At 41.8% G+C, this 19,314-nt stretch overlaps 1 protein-coding gene across 5 annotated transcripts in view; it reads right to left on the bottom strand.

The window, feature by feature from the left end:
• The window catches only part of DOCK4 (dedicator of cytokinesis 4), a 378,644-nt gene that overhangs the window by 256,677 nt on the left and 102,653 nt on the right, over positions 1-19,314 (bottom strand). For all 5 annotated transcript variants that reach the window (XM_073651961.1, XM_073651958.1, XM_073651957.1 and 2 more), the window contains exons 2-3: positions 5,218-5,301; positions 2,942-2,982 (exon numbers count right to left, since the gene is read on the bottom strand). In XM_073651961.1, coding sequence (XP_073508062.1) covers positions 2,942-2,982; positions 5,218-5,301 — 125 coding nt within the window. The remainder of the gene's footprint in view (positions 1-2,941; positions 2,983-5,217; positions 5,302-19,314) is intronic.

Below are 19,314 nucleotides of genomic sequence, written 5' to 3'. Positions count from 1 at the left end.
ATGATGGGGGACATTATTACGGGAAGGGGCCCAGGATGGAATACATTATACCAGGAAAAGGCCTGGGATGGAGTACATTATACCTGGAAGGAACTCAGGATAGGGGACATTATTACAAAAAGGGGCCAGGGTGGAGGATATTATTACAAGAAGGTGCCAGGATGGGGGACATTATTAAAGGAAAGGGGCACAGGATGAAAGACATTATTAGAGGAAAGGAGCACAGGATGAGGCACATTATTATAGGAAGAAGCCAGGATCTGGGACATTATTACAGGATGGAGAATATAGTTACATGAGAGGGTAAACCTGTATGTCTTCACAGGATCTGGAATTCTACAAGTGCTCATACATCTGACGAACATGCACCAGGGGGCCCAGGTCCAAATTTTTCACAAGGTCCCATTGGACACTAATTACGCCACTGGGAGAGCAGACGGTCAGTCATTACATGTCTCACACTGGTAACCCCTCCTTTCATTTAAAATAAGCTACAGTATGAAGCAAGATTCTTCTCAGGGAGATCCATATTTGGCCCATAGATCTTAACAGCTCATTTACATATTAAGAAAAAAACGTGGATTTCTCTGGAATATAACATAAGATTGCAGATATCAAGGTATCATTTTATTTAACTTTCTTTGACCTGCATACATACTGTATATAGACAGCTTAGGAGAGTTGATCCTATTGACAGATTCCCTTTAACAGAAGGGTACCAACAACTTTGTTCATTTGATCTAACACATTCTAAAAAATGGCACCAACTGTTAAAATGATGCGCATTCCAAATGTTTGAGCAATTTATGTCACTGAATGACTCAAATGTCCAACTATGGTATATAACATTTTAGTGAGAGATCGGCCCCTTGTGTCTCCCTTGAAACAGCGTAAGCCAAGAGACTCTTCCATCTGCCAAACCCCAATGATTAATTCCCAATTGGGAAAGTTGCCTGGTGAAAAGCATTTACCTAAGTGAATCATTAGGTAAATATACAACCTGAATTACAGACTGATTGGTGATCAAAGTGCCAAACAAACATTTCATGAATGTTGCTAGCGGCTTACATATAGGGAGTGGTGAGGTGGGAGTAACCAAACATCAAAATTCTGCAACCTAAACATAATAATATTTTTTAATTAAATAAAATATGTAACAAATAAAAGACACAGTTATGACTGCTGAATAGTTTTTACTTTCCATGTAAACAGATAATACTCATTTGCCATTTATAAATATTATATTTTCTTTTCTTAATTGTGCTGCTAAAATACGTTTAAATCTCTTTTTATTACCAGGTAAATAAGGCATGCTATGACCCTCTTACATGGACCGGCAGGAAGAACGTCCTCAGAAACATTGCCCACTGATCAACCATCAAATGTACAAATACACATCTATCAGCTGATGGCATCTTTAAGGAGATCCTAAAATAATCATTGGTCAGTAGCACATGCCCTCATGTTAAAAGGGATGTGCTAACTGGTCTATGCCTATTTTGTTTCTTTAAAAGGAAACCTGTCATCAGAATTTTGCTAAGTAAACTACAAGCACTGTCAGGTTGGCGCTGTTACACTGATTAAAATGATACCTGGGATGATGAAATCAGTCTTGTGGTTGTTGTTTAATCTTTGATTGCAGTTTGGAGATGATAAGATGCTCGTGCTACGTGGCGGTCCTGTGGGGGGGCTTTCGCAGTTCATATTGTGGCCTTTTAGAAAAAATAATTTGCTCCAGCAAAATGGCTGCAGCGCCAGGTATCATTTTAATCAGTGTAACGGCGCCAACCAGACACTTGTCTGTAGTTTACTTAGCACAATCCTGCTGACAGGTGCGCTTTAAGGCTCAAAAAAAGACCATTGACTGCTTACCCTATGTTATATATAGCATTTAATAAGAGCAATGTGTATGAAGGAAAAGAGACAAAATAGAACTTCTAATGTTTTTATTTTAGGGTGCCCACCAGTCTATGTCTCCAAAGCATCAGATATTCAGGTGTCCAATCCCTCGGACAGCTGACTGAGGCCGGATTCACATATACATGTTAAATCTAGATCAGGGATGTCAAACTCAAACACACAGAGGGCCAAAATAATAACTTGCACAAAGTTGTGGGCCAGCTAGTATATAGTATAATGGGCCCCACACAGTCCTCCATACAGAATAATGGGCCAACATAGTTCTCCATATAGAATAATGGGCACCACATAGTCCTCCATACAGTATTATGGGTACCACATAGTCCTCCATACAGAATAATGGGCCCCACATAGTCCTCCATACAGAATAATGGGCCTCACATAGTCCTCCATACAGTATTATGGGTACCACATAGTCCTCCATACAGAATAATGACCCCACATACTCCTTCATACAGAATAATAGCCTCATATAGGGGTGGTGGTTCTGGTGTTGCGGGCCAAATATAACCACCATGTGGGCCAGAGTTTGACATGTATGGTCTAGATGCACAAACAAGCCGTGGAGTCCTCTGACCTGAACTCAACAGACTATATGCCTGTGAGGATGTTAAATTCAAGTCAGAAAATCTGCGGGTGGTCATACTCGGACAGCAAAACATAGATGTATGAATCAGGTCCTAAACTGGATGCAAAAAAGTGCAATAGCATGGGTTTATGGACCAGGACTGTGTGTAGATTAATAGTGAACTGCCATTAAAAAGTTAAATTATTTCACCTCAATTTTTTACTAACCATAGTACAATATTTTAAAACGTCTTTGTTTTTAGTTATCTCGCACTATAGGGTTTTTCTTAATATCTGAATCATATAACTACAACCACTGATTCATCTACATTACTCTTGTAAAAGAGTTAAAACGCATTATTATAATGTACTGTATATAATAATTATATGGAAGAGAGGGTGCTGCAATTGTAGGTTGTGTTATTCAACCAAGAAACAAGTACAACTACAATACCTTGGCATTTGGATTCTTCAGGGCAAATCCTCTGTACCAACCTGCAAAAATAAAAATGCTAAAGCTTACTTCCTCATTGAAATTGCACTATAAAAATATAAACAGATTTCCTCATCAATTCTAACATTTCAACAAAGTGTGTTAATAGGGCATTTTAACCCCTTAAATATTGTAGTCATATGACTAACAAATTTAAAAAGAAAATACTAATATTCTTAAAGGATTTGTCCAGTAGTGGACGACCCCATACTGCAACATAAAACAATAATTCTTCATATTTACGTCCTGGACTGGTACCATTCCTGTAAAGGTGGTAACCATACAGTAGCTGCCGACTGGTTGCAGAAATCACATAATCTCAAGTGACAGCACAGAGACACCGTGCAGCCATCACAAAAACAGTGCATGCTCAAGAGGTGAGCATGAAGGGTTTTGTTTCATGTTGTGTAGTGAAGCTATTAAGAAGGAGTTGTCCAATAGAGGTAATCTGTTAGCAGTTTTTTGCTATGTAATCTGAAGACAGCATGCTGTAGGGGTACAAACACAGATTTCAGTGATGCCTCTCTTTTCAAGCTTCATGCTGTTGTTTACTTGCAATGATCATTTTAGCACCAGGAGCTTACCATTGCTGGACTAAAGCAGCGTGTGCCTGGTAGTCTGACACGCCACCCCCAGTGATAAGCAGCTCACTGTCTATAGACATTGTATATACAGATCCTGTTGTGGGCAGGGGCAGCTTTCTCAGCTCTGCTTCATGCTAAATCTAAAAGCTCTGATTGTGTTAGAATGACTGCACCCAGTAATTTAAGTGATACATCGTTGGATTCAGTGTCTCTTTTCCTACATCATGATGCTCTCAGATGAGGTACCAAAAACCTGCTGACAGGGTCTCTTTAAAGGGAAGCTGTCACTTGATTCATGCTGTCCAAACCATGGACAGCCTAAATCTAAGTCTGGATGCACGATAACAGCCAAGTATGTTTTTTACGCTCGAACATTTCAGAGAAAACATAGTTTGAAGAATCGGGGACCAACGACAGAGATGAAACTAGACCGATGCTGCTCTCTGTCAGCTACTACCCGCAACACTCTAGCTTATTGATAGGTCTTTCTCTATGTGTGCACAAGACGTGTTAATCACCTACAGGAATGCAGGGGAAGACGGCTGTCGCGGCACTGTACTAGTTTCGTTGATTCCTATTTTTCCCAGAAGACTCGTCAAACTATGTGTGCCCTGAAAAGCTGGAGAGTTTCAGAGAAACACATACCGGGCTTCAAGTGTACATCCAGGCTCCAATTCAATGCAGTATGGGGAGAGAAACTGTCATGTCGCTCACAAGCAGCACCATTATTAATAAATCTCCCCTTTTGTGTGATGCGCTCGTACACAGAATAATGTATATTTCATGTGTGAAGTAAACATTACCTGTACTGTTCTGTGCAAAATCATGCTAAATATTCCTCACTCATCTGTGTCTGAAGGCTTATGCTGTAAACGCAAAATAATTCACTACACACTTAAAGGGAACCTGTCACCAGGTTTTTGCTACCTCATTTGACAGCAGCATGGTGTAGGCAAAGAGAAGCTGAATCCAATGATGTATCACTTAGATTACTGGTTGCAGCCGTTCTCACACAATCAGAGCTTTTAGATTTATAATGAAGCAGAGCTGAGAAAGCTAACCCCGCCCACACCGGGCTCTCCATGTACAAAGTCCATAGACAGTGAGGTGCTTATCACAGGGTGAGAAGGCATTGCTGGACTAGTGTAGTCTGGCAACGTTAATCTCTTAGTGATAAATACTTCAGTTAGTAAACAGCTTGCACATAGCAAAAACCTGCTGATAGATTCCCTGTAATTGTATGAAGCAAGGTATCCAAGGAATATTATTGTGGTAAATTCACAGAAACTGCAATGAAAAGGAGACAATGAAAAGGCTTATGCTGGCCATACACATTAGATATTGTACGACCATCTCCACCATACACAGGAACGTTTGACTCAGCCAAGCACTTGTGTGTTCTCTATGAGAGAGCAGCTGCCAAGATCACCAGGCAAACACTAATCTCCCTGCAGAACAGAACAATCAAACAAATGAATTCCACCATGCCTATCCATACATCCCCAGATGCATTCCCAAACCATACACATTAGATGGTCGGCCAATCCCGCCAAAATCAGAGGGTTGTGCTGACTTTTATCAAACATGAAGGTCTTAAATTAACTTGTCTAATAGACAACTGAACAAGTGTGAACTGTTCAAAAAGTATCTTACCGTCAGATTTCTCAAGAATTTGCACAGTGTCTCCAATCTCTAATGTTAAGCCATGTGGATTTGTTCCTCGGAAGCCGGCTACCACTAAAAAAAAAGATAAAAAGGCACATTTCAGTTAAGTTAAATCACTAGCATGCAATATCTCACTAATTTAGTATGAATAGCTTTACTGCATTCCTTAGCATTGAAATTGCACCATCAAGAAGGAAAAATTGTGGAATTATGGAAATCACAGGATCACTATACATGATAACGAGCTGCAAATGATGAAAAAATAGAAACTAAGTTTTCAAAACATCTCGATTTATCCAGTATCAAATATGAGCAGCACATGTAGAAATACACACACTTCCAAGCCTTGGCATGTTATCAGCGAGGTTATTAATGGTTGTCTGAGGAATGTTATGCCACGCTGATTGCACTTGGGCACATGAATCATCAAGATCTGCTTCAGGCCTTTTGCAATTTCCGTTCAATGAAATCCCAGATGTGCCCGATGGGATACATGTCTAGACGCTATAAGCCATGGCAGCACAATCAGGCCATGCAGGCAGCTCACAGTAGCATGAGTAATGTCCAGCTACAGGTGTTCCACTTGACCTCACACCGCCACTCTCAAAGGCCATCATGGTGCAAAAAAAGATGGTAATGGAGATCTAATCTCTTCAGCGATGACTCCCGCTATTGTCTTGGATGTATTGATAGCCGGAGATTGATCTGGAGACTGTGTGTTCAACGACATGAAGGGGCATTCATCAGAGAATAGTCCTACTGCCGAGATTATGGTGTGAGGTGGCATCATGTGTGGTAGCTGGACCCTTCTAAGTCTTTAATCCAAGAACATTAACAGATCAGAGTTACATTGATTTTGTCGTGGAACCAGTAGTATAGCCACTTCTGCAAAGTGTCACAGGAGTAGTTTTTCAACATGACAATACCTATCAATAATAATGGCCTAAAAGTGCTACCATGGCCTGAAGCATCTCCGGACTTGTTGCCCATTGCGCACATCTGGGATGTCAGTGGTCAGCAATTGCAAAACGAAGCTGCCAACAGCAGATCTTAATTATTTACGTGACCAAGTGCATTCAGAGTGGGAGAACATTACTCAGACCACCATTAATAACATCATTGGCAACATGCCAAGGTGTGTAAGTGCTTGTAATACTGCGCATGGTGCTCATACTCTATACTGAATGTATCAAGATATTTCGAAAATGCTTTTTCCATTTTTCATAATTTGCATATCATTAACATGTCGATCGATCCTATGATTTCCATGATTCCAGGACTTTCCCTTCCTGGTGTTGCAATTTCAATGTTGAAGAGAGTATAGATAAAATATGCTGGCAAATTCAATCAAATAAACGGTTACCTCAAGTAGCACGTTAATGTATAATCAATGTATTCAATGTCATTATGTCAGTATTTAATGTGTATTAATACATCCAACAGCATATCATAGAGTGAACGACTTCTTATTCCATCCCAAAATCATCAAGATGATGCCTACAGAACATAAATAACATGTATCATATAAATCTAGCACAAAGGACATGAGAAACCCAAACTGTTGTTACTTCTTTATGCAGTGTCAGAAGTTAATTCTTCCACAGGGCAAGGAGCCACCAAACTGTTACTTCAACTGTTAAAAGCATGAAGAATCCTGAGAGACGCAAGACCAGAGTTTTGGCAGCTAAATACAGATGGATTCTTAATTATTCCAAAGTCTACAACAGAACCATATGCTGCATCATAGAGTCTGGATGTTCCACGACGTGGCCTGAGGCTGCCTGCAGTTATTAGGTCTTACATGATGAAAACCAGCTACACTGTTGGGCAGCAGATGCTACAGTCGCTGGCTAATAAAAGCCTACAGCAGGTATTGATCTCACATGTCAGAAGCCACCACACTGATTTGCAATTAATATTCAGAATGCTTTCGATGATAAAGAAATAAAATAAGATGGAAATGACTTGCAGCTGCACCCAGTAATGCATGAATGTTTAGTATCAAGTATACGCAAATAAAAGCAGAATACTACAGTACATTTCAACCGTTCTATTCTGGCAATAAATGGAAATGACTTCGGTTAAAATATTATTTACATATAAAATAGTCTACAAGTCATTTTTCTAAAAAAAATAAATAATATTTTTGAAGGGGTTCCTCAGTGAAAACAAGTTATAACTTATCAGCCGGATAGGTGATAACTTATTGAGTGGTGGGGGTCCAGGATAGGTGATAACTTATTGAGCGGAGGGGGTCTGACAGCTGGGACCCGTACAGATTAGCAGCAGGGTTGGGGAGTTGGGAGTCATGGAGTCGGAGCCCATTTTGGTGGGGTCGGTATAAAATGGACCGACTCCGAAAATATATAATAAATTGGGTACAGTAGTTCAATGCAGTTTGGGAAAGAAATAAAATGTCCTATAAGTGTCTGTCCTATTCCTGATCTAAGGGTCTAGACTTTTAGCTGAGATAAATCTGTGCTACAGTAAATTTATCACTTAAACATGAGCCATGTATGAGGGAGTCGGAGTCGTGGAGTAGGAGTCAGTGTCATGGAAATTGAGGAGTCGGAGGTTTGGCTTACCCACTCCACAGCCCGGATCAGCAGAAGGAGGCAATTTAATCCTCGCTAGATTGGGGAGGTTATAAACATGCTCGACTGCAACTCCATTCATTCCCTATGGGCTGCTGAGCGCTATGGTTGGCTTTTTCTGGCAACCCTGGAGAAAGAATAGAGCATTGGTCGGGCTTGAGCACTGCTGCTCCAATCTAATGGGAATAAAAGTGCCCCCCCATCTGGAGTAAAAATGCACTGTTCTACCAATCTTTGTGAGTTCCAAAGGTGGAATAACCTTGATTAAAATGTTATCACCTATCTTTTGGATAGGTGATACAGGTTTTCACCAGACAACCCCTTTAAGGTTCATGATAGTTTTCTTTCAGGGGTTAATACTTGGACTGTCAATCATTTAGTAGCATGATGCAGCACAATTGGGTAAAGGAGTACAATATTTAGAGGCGTAAGCCAACACCAAAAATAATTTGTAAACACAAGACAATCGGGTTACATCTGTTCTTGCGGGGTAAATTACATGAACCACAAGACATCACCACCACAAAAAATTGCACATTTGTATCAAACACTGAATTCATATTTCTGTCCTAGTTTTCCAGAAATTCATCTGGTCATGCACAGCGCCAATATCTAGGTAAGTAAAGGTTGACCAAATACTCCTCCCCCCATCAATTATGAGAACTGGGGTAGCAAGTTCACCATTTGCATGGAGTCCAGTACTCTCTTGCTCTAAACCACTGCCAAAGATAGCAAAGTTTGAATGGAGTGGCAGTGGCACATGCCTACATATCTTTCTCGTGATCAATGATGGTTCCAACAGTCAAAACAATCCGACACCTATCCCATGGATAGGCAAAAAATGTTGATTTTGTGACAACCTCTTTACCTGTACCTTATACACCGTCCAGTGTAACCAGTGCAATTTTCAACATGTTGGTGTAACCAGTGCAATTTTCAACATGTTGATGACGCAAAGAATATTAAAGGAAGTAAATGCATTTTTTTATTTATTTATTTATTTTACTCACTTATATAGCACCATTAATTCCACAGCGCTTTACAGACATTATCGGCACTGTCCCCATTGGGGCTCACTATCTAAATTCCCTATCAGCATGTCTTAGGAGTGTGGGAGGAAACCAGAGAACCCGGAGGAAACCCACGCAAACAGGGGGAGAACATACAAATCCTTGCAAATGTTGTCCTTGGTGAGGTTTGAACCCAAGACCCCTGCCCTGCAAGACTGCAGTGCTAACCATTGAGCCACCGTGCTGCCCATGTATTGGGGAACATCTGCTTAATATTTGAAGTTCAAGAACCCGCAATATGTATGCAGCCTCTAAGCATTTTCTGGATGACCGTGGAGGCTGCACTGAAAATCTAAAGGGGTGATCCCATGTCCCAAACGTATGACATACCAACAATGGACCAGCATCTATTTGGAGAATAGGACCCCTTCACAAGCTACTGTCAGAGGAGAGGGGCACTCATGCATGGCTCTCTGCATTCCTATAGGATCGCCAAAAATGGACAAGCAAGCATAACTTTGGAAAGTAAATAAAACATTATTGGACCAGTCAGATGTCCTTCACTAAAACAGAGGAGGCATTTACAAGGACTCTTGAACATGTTATTTCAGAGTCAGAGATCACTAATCTCAAAATCCTATTTATTATACTAGACTTGACGATGGAGGAAAGGCAGGAGGTGGAAGATACATTTTGTTCCTCAATAGTGAGTGCTAGTTTGATCCAGACAAAACTTCTGAATAGAGTTTATTATACCCTGGAAAGGTTGAGGAGGTTTGGGATGGCTCAAAAGGATTTGTGTTTTCATTGTCAAGCGACGGTGGGCTATTTTCTGTTCTCAGTTTGGTCCTACCAAAAATGTCTTCCATTCTGTTTCTTCATGAACACGTTGAATTCCCCTAGGGTGTTCTTCTCTAAAGTGTGTCCCACTCATGCGCTGGCAGTTTGGTCAAACAATAATCAGAAGATGGAGAGTACAGCTCTGTCAAATAATGTCCTTAAGGTGGTGGGCAACACAATAAAAACAGTGAACCACTGCACTATAGAAGACCAAATACTAGATTATTGCTCAAGTATAGTCCAAAAAGTTGTGGGCAACTACTAGGAAAAAAAAGTAGAAAAAAAGTGAATAAAAATGTCAAAAATAGTTGTGACCGCACGCACTCCAGGGTCACTACAAATAGCAGTAAAACATTAACCACTCATAATACATGTAATACAGAAGTCCCATGTATAGTCCACTATATAAAGTCATCTATACCAATAGTAGATGTGCTTAGAAATGTGATAAGATATGGGGATGGTGGTCAGCAATAGCAGACACTGCCAAAGGTGTTGATATATTGGAGGAGGTGAGTGGATGGCCATCCATGGGTATGGTCATGACTGGGTGTTGTGTATGAGGTTGAATGTATTGAGCCGATGGGTATATGATTCTTTTTTTGGTTAAATCTTTTCTATGCTATTCACAATATTGATCTAGAGTCAGAAGTGTTATTGACATTAACATACTCAAGTCTTGAATTGTTTAAATGATCTTCCATTGTCTTATGGAAGTGATTTCAATGAACATGGTCTTTGATGATACTTATGACATCATTTGTATGATTGTAATGGTTGTTATTGTTTATTATTTTGTGTTATTGCGTTAAAATAAAAATTAAAGCCTTTAAAAAAATATTACTATTTAAACCCAATCAAAATGTAAAAAATGCATGTGTTGGCTCCACTACAATAGCAGTGATATAACATGTGTTGGAAGCACAGCTCATCAGCTTAGCAGCTCGGCTCCCAAACAGTTGCTGACATAAGACCAGCCCACTTTACCCCATACAACGTAATCCCTGCTGGCAGACGCTAAAGCTGACAGATTGCCAGCCAGTGCCTCGGGACACCCACATCCATGTACACTGCTGCAGGAATTTGTAACGTATGCAACTAAATGATCAGATGGAAAGTAGCGGAGGCCAATAATAATTTCTCCTTCAGCTTCTACATTCCTCTGCATGCAGGGTCCATTATCAGGTTGTACACATGATCTTACAGCAGCTGCACTCATGCCAGGATAGATATATAGATATAGATAGATAGATAGATAGATAGATAGATAGATAGATAGATAGATAGATAGATAGATAGATAGATAGATAGATAGATAAACTCAGTTCGTTGTCCTAATTAACCAGACAAAAAAAATCAATAGCGTTAAAGATGACATTGGTCCACAATCCGTCCCCTGCTGCACTGGTCGTTAAATACATCATTGACTCAGTGTAGCGGTAATTATCAAAACTATCACATGACTCTTGCGATCACCAAGGTGATTCTTGTTGCCTGGTAACATGATGCATAACGCTCCACAAGATAAATAGAAATTATTTTCTGCTGCAATTTCTGAAACTCATTTTATTGTAGAAAAAAAATCATTATGTTTGATAACTGAAAGAAACTGGAAACTATTTATAAATGGGGTTAAAATGACAAATCAATCTCTATTTCTGTTCTTAAATCAAAGATATAAAAATTATTATACATAATAATATAAGAGAAGTAGTATAAGAGAAGCAAGAGACAAAGACCTTTGACTGGATTCTTTCATTTAAAACGAGTACCTCCTCCAATTGCCCAAAAGGCAATTGAAAAGTTAAATTTCAGTGAAAGGCCCTCTTTATTAATGCAGAATTTGTTGCAGCCGTCCAATACTGCCACACACATTTATTAGAAAAGTTAGAGGGCACATTTGTGTTTACTGCATCATTACTAATAGGCAATCTCAAGAATGCACTAATTTACAAGGGTCCACTGTGACCCCAAGGTCAAATTCAGACGTCTGTGTAACGTGGTCCGAGTACATACCGTGATGCACAGACTGGCAGCATGTCTCCAGACCTGCACTTGACAGCCTCATATACATTTCTCAAAAAAATAAAGGGAACACTCATCCTAGATCTGACTGAATGAAATATTCTCATTGAATACAAAGTTGAATGTGCTGACAACAAAATCACACAAAAATCATCAATGGAAATCAAATTTATTAACCAATGGAGGCCTGGATTTGGAGTCACCCCCAAAATTAAAGTGGAAAAACACATTACAGGCTGATCGAACTTTGATGTAATGTCCTTAAAACAAGTCAAAATGAGGCTCAGTATTGTGTGTGGCCTCCCCGTGCCTATATGACCTCCCTACAACGCCTGGGCATGCTCCTGATGAGGTTGCGGATGGTCTCCTGTGGGATCTCCTCCAGGATGGCACGTCAATGCGAGCTGTGGCAAGAAGGTTTGCTGTGTCTGTCAGCGTAGTGTCCATAGGCTGGAGGCGCTACCAGGAGACAGGCCAGTACACCAGGAGACGTGGCGGGGCCAGAGGAGGGCAACCACCCAGCAGCAGGACCGCTACCTCCGCCTTTGTGCAAGTAGGAACAGGAGGAGCACTGCCAGAGCCCTGCAAAATGACCTCCAGCAGGCCAAAAATGTGCATGTGTCTGCACAAATGGTTAGAAACCGACTCCATGAGGGTGGTATGAGGGCCCGACGTCCACAGATGGGTGTTGTGCTCACAGACCAACACCGTGCAGGACGCTTGGCATTAGCCACAGAACACCAGGATTGGCAAAGCCGCTACTGGTGCCCTGTGCTCTTCACAGATGAAAGCAGGTTCACACGGAGCACATTTGACAGATGTGACAGAGTCTGGAGATGCCGTGGAGAGTGATCTGCAGCCTGCAACATCCTTCAGCATGACCGGTTTGGCAGTGCCCTGCAAAATGACCTCCAGCAGGCCACAAATGTGCATGTGTCTGCACAAATGGTTAGAAACCGACTCCATGAGGGTGGTATGAGGGCCCGATGTCCACAGATGGGTGTTGTACTCACAGACCAACACCGTGCAGGACGCTTGGCATTTGCCACAGAACACCAGGATTGGCAAAGCCGCTACTGGTGCCCTGTGCTCTTCACAGATGAAAGCAGGTTCACACTGAGCACATTTGACAGATGTGATAGAGTCTGGAGATGCCGTGGAGAGTGATCCGCAGCCTGCAACATCCTTCAGCATGACCGGTTTGGCAGTGGGTCAGTAATGGTGTGGGGTGGCATTTCTTTGGAGGGCCGCACAGCCCTCCATGTGCTCACCAGAGGTAGCCTGACTGCCATTAGGTACCGAGATAAGATCCTCAGACCCCTTGTGAGACCATATGATGGTGCGATTGGCCCTGGGTTCCTCCTAATGCAGGACAATGCCAGACCTTATGTGGCTGGAGTGTGTCAGCAGTTCCTGCAAGATGAAGGAATTGAAGCTATGGACTGGCCCGCCCGTTCTCCAGACCTGAATCCGATTGAGCACATCTGGGACATCATGTCTTGCTCCATCCACCAACGTCACGTTGCACCACAGACTGTCCAGGAGTTGGCGGATGCTTTAGTCCAGGTCTGGGAGGAGATCCCACAGGAGACCATCCGCAACCTCATCAGGACCATGCCCAGGCATTGTAGGGAGGTCAAACAGGCATGTGGAGGCCACACACAATACTAAGCCTCATTTTGACTTATTTTAAGGACATTACATTAAAGTTGGATCAGCCTGTAGTGTGTTTTTCCACTTTAATTTTGGGGGTGACTCCAAATCCAGGCCTCCATTGGTTAATAAATTTGATTTCCATTTATGATGATTTTTGTGTGATTTTGTTGCCAGCACATTCAACTTTGTACAGAACAAAGTATTCAATGAGAATATTTCATTCATTCAGATCTAGGAGGTGTTATTTGTGTGTTCCCTTTATTTTTTTGAGCAGTGTATTTCTATCAGGTTAAGTCTTGGGTCAAGAGACCCTTGGCCTGTCTGTGCCTCACAGACCATGTTAAACCAATGTCAAAATGAGGCTTAAAATTCTCAAGCTGTCTCTTGAGCAGTTCAGAGCAATGCATTCTCCAACTGTTTCCTTACTTCCTGGTTTCTAGCAGGGCAGGCTCTCCTCTTGAGAGACAGCTCTGGTGAATAGAACTGTAGTATTAGTAGAACTATAAAAGCCCAGTACTAGTTCAGCTATAACACATTTGGCCATCTGTGGTTTGTTCTGAAATCTACACTGTTATCTCGGTATGTATACATAGAGATAACAAGGCATTTGAACAAGCACACAGGTCCAGACCTCAATTGCAGAAAGCCATGATTAGGAGACCTGCTGTGAAAGCTGCTGTACTGGTGATTTATACTTACATCTCTTCAGAAGAGGAGGAAGGGGGATGTAGGCGAGTAGCAAACTGATGTATAGAAATCAATGGACTGGTGAGAGCTGACTGGGATGTTAAGAGTTATCTGTATCCTGGAATGCAACAACAGTGCACTTTTGGCCAGGCCCTAGAGGCAGGGCTCCATGGAAACCAGCTGTACACTATAAAAGATAAAATTACTTCTTGCAGGAGAATGACAGAAGATAGAAAAAGCAAGTCAGTAACTTGCTCTTTATCTCGCTAATTAAAGCAACTTAGGAAATTAAGAACACCTCTTTAAATTGTTGTGAATGTATGATTCTTAGGCTGTGTGCCCACTATGCATTTTTCAAGCGTTTTTGCAGCGGAATTTCCGCAGCGAAAATACTTAAAAAACGCTTGGTAATACGTGCCCCATGGTCCCCAATGATAATCCGCATGAGCTGTGCACATGCTGCGGAAATTTCCGCTGTGGATTATCATTGCGGAAAAATACGCAGCATGTCCATTCATTTTGGGGACACGCAGCGTAATCGCCGCCATTGACTTGCATTGGACCGCGTGACATCCGCATCACTACATCTGCACAGGCAGATATCACACAGTTCAATGTGCGGATGGTACCTGGGTCTGGAGGAGAGGAGACTCTCCTCCAGACCTGGGTACCATAGAACCTGTTAAAAAAAGAATAAAATAAAAAATAAAGATTATACTTAACTTCCGATGCCCTCCCAGTGTTTTCTCCCCCCCCATCTGGTCTGCTGTATGGGTCGCGGTGTTGAGAAGGACCTGCCATGACGTCATTGAGTCATGTGACCTGTCACATGACTCAATGACGTCACCGCAGGTCCTTCACACCACCGCGAGCCGCCCAAGACACCGGACGGAGCGTAGAAAACACCGGGAGGACATCAGAAGGCAAGTATAATCTTTATTTTTTACCATTCTTATTCTTTTTTTTTTTTTTTTTTTTTACTAACTTGGTCACACTACTATAAATCCATGCCGGTTGCATGGATTTATATAGTGAACAAGTTGTCAAGCCCTTTTCCAAGTGATGCTAAAATCGCTTGGAAAAGCGCTTGATAACCCGCATGCGAAAATGCATGCAAAGACACTTGACAAACGCTTCTACCTGGCGGGAAAAACGCATTTTAATACCGCATGCGTTTTTCCTGCCAGGGAGAAGCGGAAAAAATATGCAGCATTTCTGCACCGTGGGCACATAGAGCTACACATCATTTATACATAATTTGTTAAAGTTAGCAACTAATGCGGACACTTTAGCTGACTACTCTCCCTAGCAAAGAGACTATGGTAACATTTGCTATAACATGTTTCCCGCCAGAGAGCAATATGTGTGCCAAAAGTAAGTTATGATGCAAAATAACCAACACAATTCAGTTGTGGGTGGAAGGTGGGCACAATATAATAGAGTTAGACGATTATAGAGTTCATGTCTTATGAGGTTAGGTTAGACAGAGAACTTGCAGTTAGACTATGATCACGCGTCCAGTCAGTCAATTTTTCTGTTTTTGGATCTGCTTTGGGATGACAAAACAGAAGTAAATCGATCCAGTAAATCCAGTACAAGACCCATTCATTTGATTAATAGAATCAAAAATGTCTTTTACTAAGCAGCAGTCCAGCTGCAACCCATTTTTTTTCAGCTGGATCAAAAAGTGTAGTCTGAACTTTTATGTCCGGGTACAAAACAAAATTAGATAGCAAACTGGATCTGTTTTTTTTTTTTTGTTTAGCATCTGTATATGTGAAACGGGTTATTACAGATAACTGTTAACGGATCCGGTTTATTTAACACTGCGCATGTCCACAACCAGAGGTTTTCAGTTATATGAACAAAAATAGATGAAAAACAGAAATCAAAGTGTGGATCCGTTTCTGCTCCATTAGTACCGGATCCATTTTTTCTTTAATATTGGATCCATAACAAATGGATGACAACTTGACTTACGAAGAAAACCTTAGCAAGACAAACAGCTATGGAATTAAAAAGTTTTCCCGTTTGACACAAACACTCAAAGTTTAAAAGGAAGCTATGAGATATGAGCGAGGTGGTGCAGCTGTATTATCATACGTTTACGTCTAAGTAATGCAATTAATCTCCCTAAAAAGGGGAAAAAGCTGTGCTGTCATTTACTCTGATACACCGTTGAAACCAGAAGTTTACATCCACTATATAAAAAGACACATATGCATGTTTTCTCAATATCTGACATGAAATCAGAATAAACCTTTCCTGTTTTAGGTCAATTAGGATTACCATCATTTTTAATATTTGCCAAATGCCAGAATAATGCGAGAGAGAATGTTTTAAGGCATTTTTATTACTTACTGCAAAGTCTAAAGTTTACGTACACTAAGATTACTATTAGTGTTGAGCGAGTATGAATTGACAAATAGGCAATCCCTGCATGTGTCACATTTGTTTCTCTCTCTGTCACAGTCGCAGGTTGCAGTGCGACACCCTAGCCTAAGTCATAAAGAAAGAAAATAAAAAAAAATCATAGTGTACCAGGGGTATGAACCCTTAATGGAGGAAAGTTTGATTCTTGAATATTGCCTGTGTTTCAGCAAATAGGAAAGTTAAAGCATCACTCCAGCGGGTTTTTTTTTTTCAGCGCTGGAGTGGCGTTTTAAATGTAATCCCTAGCCCCTGGTCATACTCACCCTCCAGTGTCTTCACAGTTTTTTCGGTGCCGCTCCGGTCTCCCTGAGCCATCTTGTTAGAGCAGCTTCTGCCTGGCCGGACGTCAGAGGCTACGTCACACGCTCTCAATACAGGGGAGATTTTAATTCTTCACACTGCAATTGCTGATTTTCACTGTGGATGTCACTTTTTACGGCATGTCCATACAGTGACACACACTCCATGGTGGAAAATTAGCAGCAACTCTGCAGTGGCAAAATCTATGCCAAATTGTGTGAATGCCCCAGTCAAAATGTGGAGGATATAACACAAATTTATTTACAGCATAAATTTTCTCCACAGCACATGCTATTCCTCTACTGTAATACGCAGCGACCCTAAGGGTGATATCACACGCTGCAAATTTTGCAGCTGCAATTTCTGTCCTGTGTTTAGCTACACACATAGGGCGGTTTCACCGGAAAAACACATACGGGAGATATCCGTGTGGCACATGAGTGCCGCCCATGTGCCGCATCTGGAGCACACGTACCAGCGTTTGGTAATCAAGCGCCGGGTGCTGAACGCTAACCTCATCATTGTCCCTTGCTTGTGCTGTGATCAGCATGAGCAAGGGACAATGTTGGGAGTAGTAGTCTGCTCGCACAGTGTCCTTGTGTAAAAATAATAATAAAAAAAATAATAAAATCCTTATACTCACCTGTCCAAAGATGTCCCCTGCGGTAACCCATCTGACTGCTCACGCCGAGGAACCGGGTGAAAATGAGCCGCTCCATCGAGCGGACCCCCGGAGCTGGGCTGAGCTCAGGAGCGGTGTCCTGTCACTCAGTGAGCTCCGCTCAGAGCAGGGTCCCGCTCGCTGGAGGGAGTCATTCCCTCCGGCTCCTCGGTGTCAGCGGTCAGATGATTACAGCAAGGCACATCTCCGGACAGGTGAGTATAAGGATTTTATTGTGCATGTATTTACTCGTGTATAAGCCGACTTTTTCAGCACAATTTTTATGCAGAAAAAGCCCCACTCGGCTTATACTCGAGTATATACTTATACCATAGTGAACGGAGCTCACTGAGTGCAGCGTTCAGCACCCGGTGCTTGGGAACAGCACTAACTGTACTGCTGATTTCCAGGCGCCGGTACGTGTCACACTGATGACACATGGATGTCATCCATGTGTGATCAGCGTGAGACATTTTGCAGACAGTGAAGAGTGTAAAAAACTGACATGTCAGCATGTGGAGCACACAGACACACGGTCAGTGTAAACACATAGATATGTGCGCAGACCCATAGATTTGAATGGGTCTGCGTGTGTCAGTGTCTCCAGTACGTATGGAAACTGTCACCACATGTATAGTGGGTACAGAAAGTATACAGACCTCTTTACATTTTTCACTCTTTGTGTCATTGCAGCCATTTGGTAAATTCTAAAAAGTTCATTTTTTTTGTCATTAAAGTACACTCTACACCCCATCTTGACTGAAAAAAACAGAAATGTGGAATTTTTTGCAAATTTATTAGAAAAGAAAAACTGAAATATCACATGGTCATAAGTATTCAGACCCTTTGCTGAGACACTCATATTTAAGTCACATGCTGTCCATTTCCCTGTGATCCTCATTGAGATGGTTCTACTCCTTCATTGGAGTCCAGCTGTGTTTAATTAAACTGATAGGACTTCATTTGGAAAGGCACACACCTGTCTATATAAGACCTCACAGCTCACAGTGCATGTCAGACCAAATGAGAATCATGAGCTCAAAGGAACAGCCCAAGGAGCTCAGAGACAGAATTGTGACAAGGCACAGATCTGGCCAAGGTTACAAAAGAATTTCTGCATTACTCAAGGTTCCTAAGAGCACAGTGGCCTCCATAATCCTTAAATGGAAGAAGTTTGGGACCACCAGAAGTCTTCCTAAACCTGTCCGTCCAGCCAAACTGAGCAATCGTGGGAGAAGAGAATTGGTGAGAGAGGGAAAGAAGAACCCCAAGATCACTGTGGCTGAGCTCCAGAGATGCAGTAGGGAGATGGGAGAAAGTTCCATAAAGTCAACTATCACTGCAGCCCTCCACCAGTCGGGCCTTTATGGCAGAGTGGCCGGACGGAAGCCTCTCCTCAGTGCAAGACATATGAAAGCCCGCATAGAGTTTGCTCAAAAACACAAGAAGGACTCCCAGACTAGGAGAAATAAGATTCTCTGGTCTGATGAGACAAAGATAGAACTTTTTGGTGATAATTCTAAGCGGTATGTGTGGAGAAAACCAGGCACTGCTCATCACCTGCCCAATACAATCCCAACAGTGAAACAAGGTGGTGGCAGCATCATGCTATGGAGATGTTTTTCATTTTCAGCTGCAGGGACAGGACAACTGGTTGCAATTGAATGAAACATGAATGCGACCAAGTACAGAGATATCCTGGATGAAAACCTCTTCTAGAGTGCTCTGGACCTCAGACTTGACCGAAGGTTCACCTTCCAACAAGACAATGATCCTAAGTACGCAGCTAAAATAACAAAGGAGTGGCTTCAGAACAACTCTGTGACCATTCTTGACTGGCCCAGCCAGAGCCCTGACCTAAACCCAATTGAGCATCTCT

The sequence above is a fragment of the Phyllobates terribilis genome, unplaced genomic scaffold (assembly GCF_046119375.1).
Source record: "Phyllobates terribilis strain yellow unplaced genomic scaffold, ASM4611937v1 Scaffold_11__3_contigs__length_659146591, whole genome shotgun sequence".
NCBI classification, from domain to species: Eukaryota; Metazoa; Chordata; class Amphibia; order Anura; family Dendrobatidae; genus Phyllobates; species Phyllobates terribilis.
This window is presented reverse-complemented; position numbering and strand designations above follow the sequence as displayed.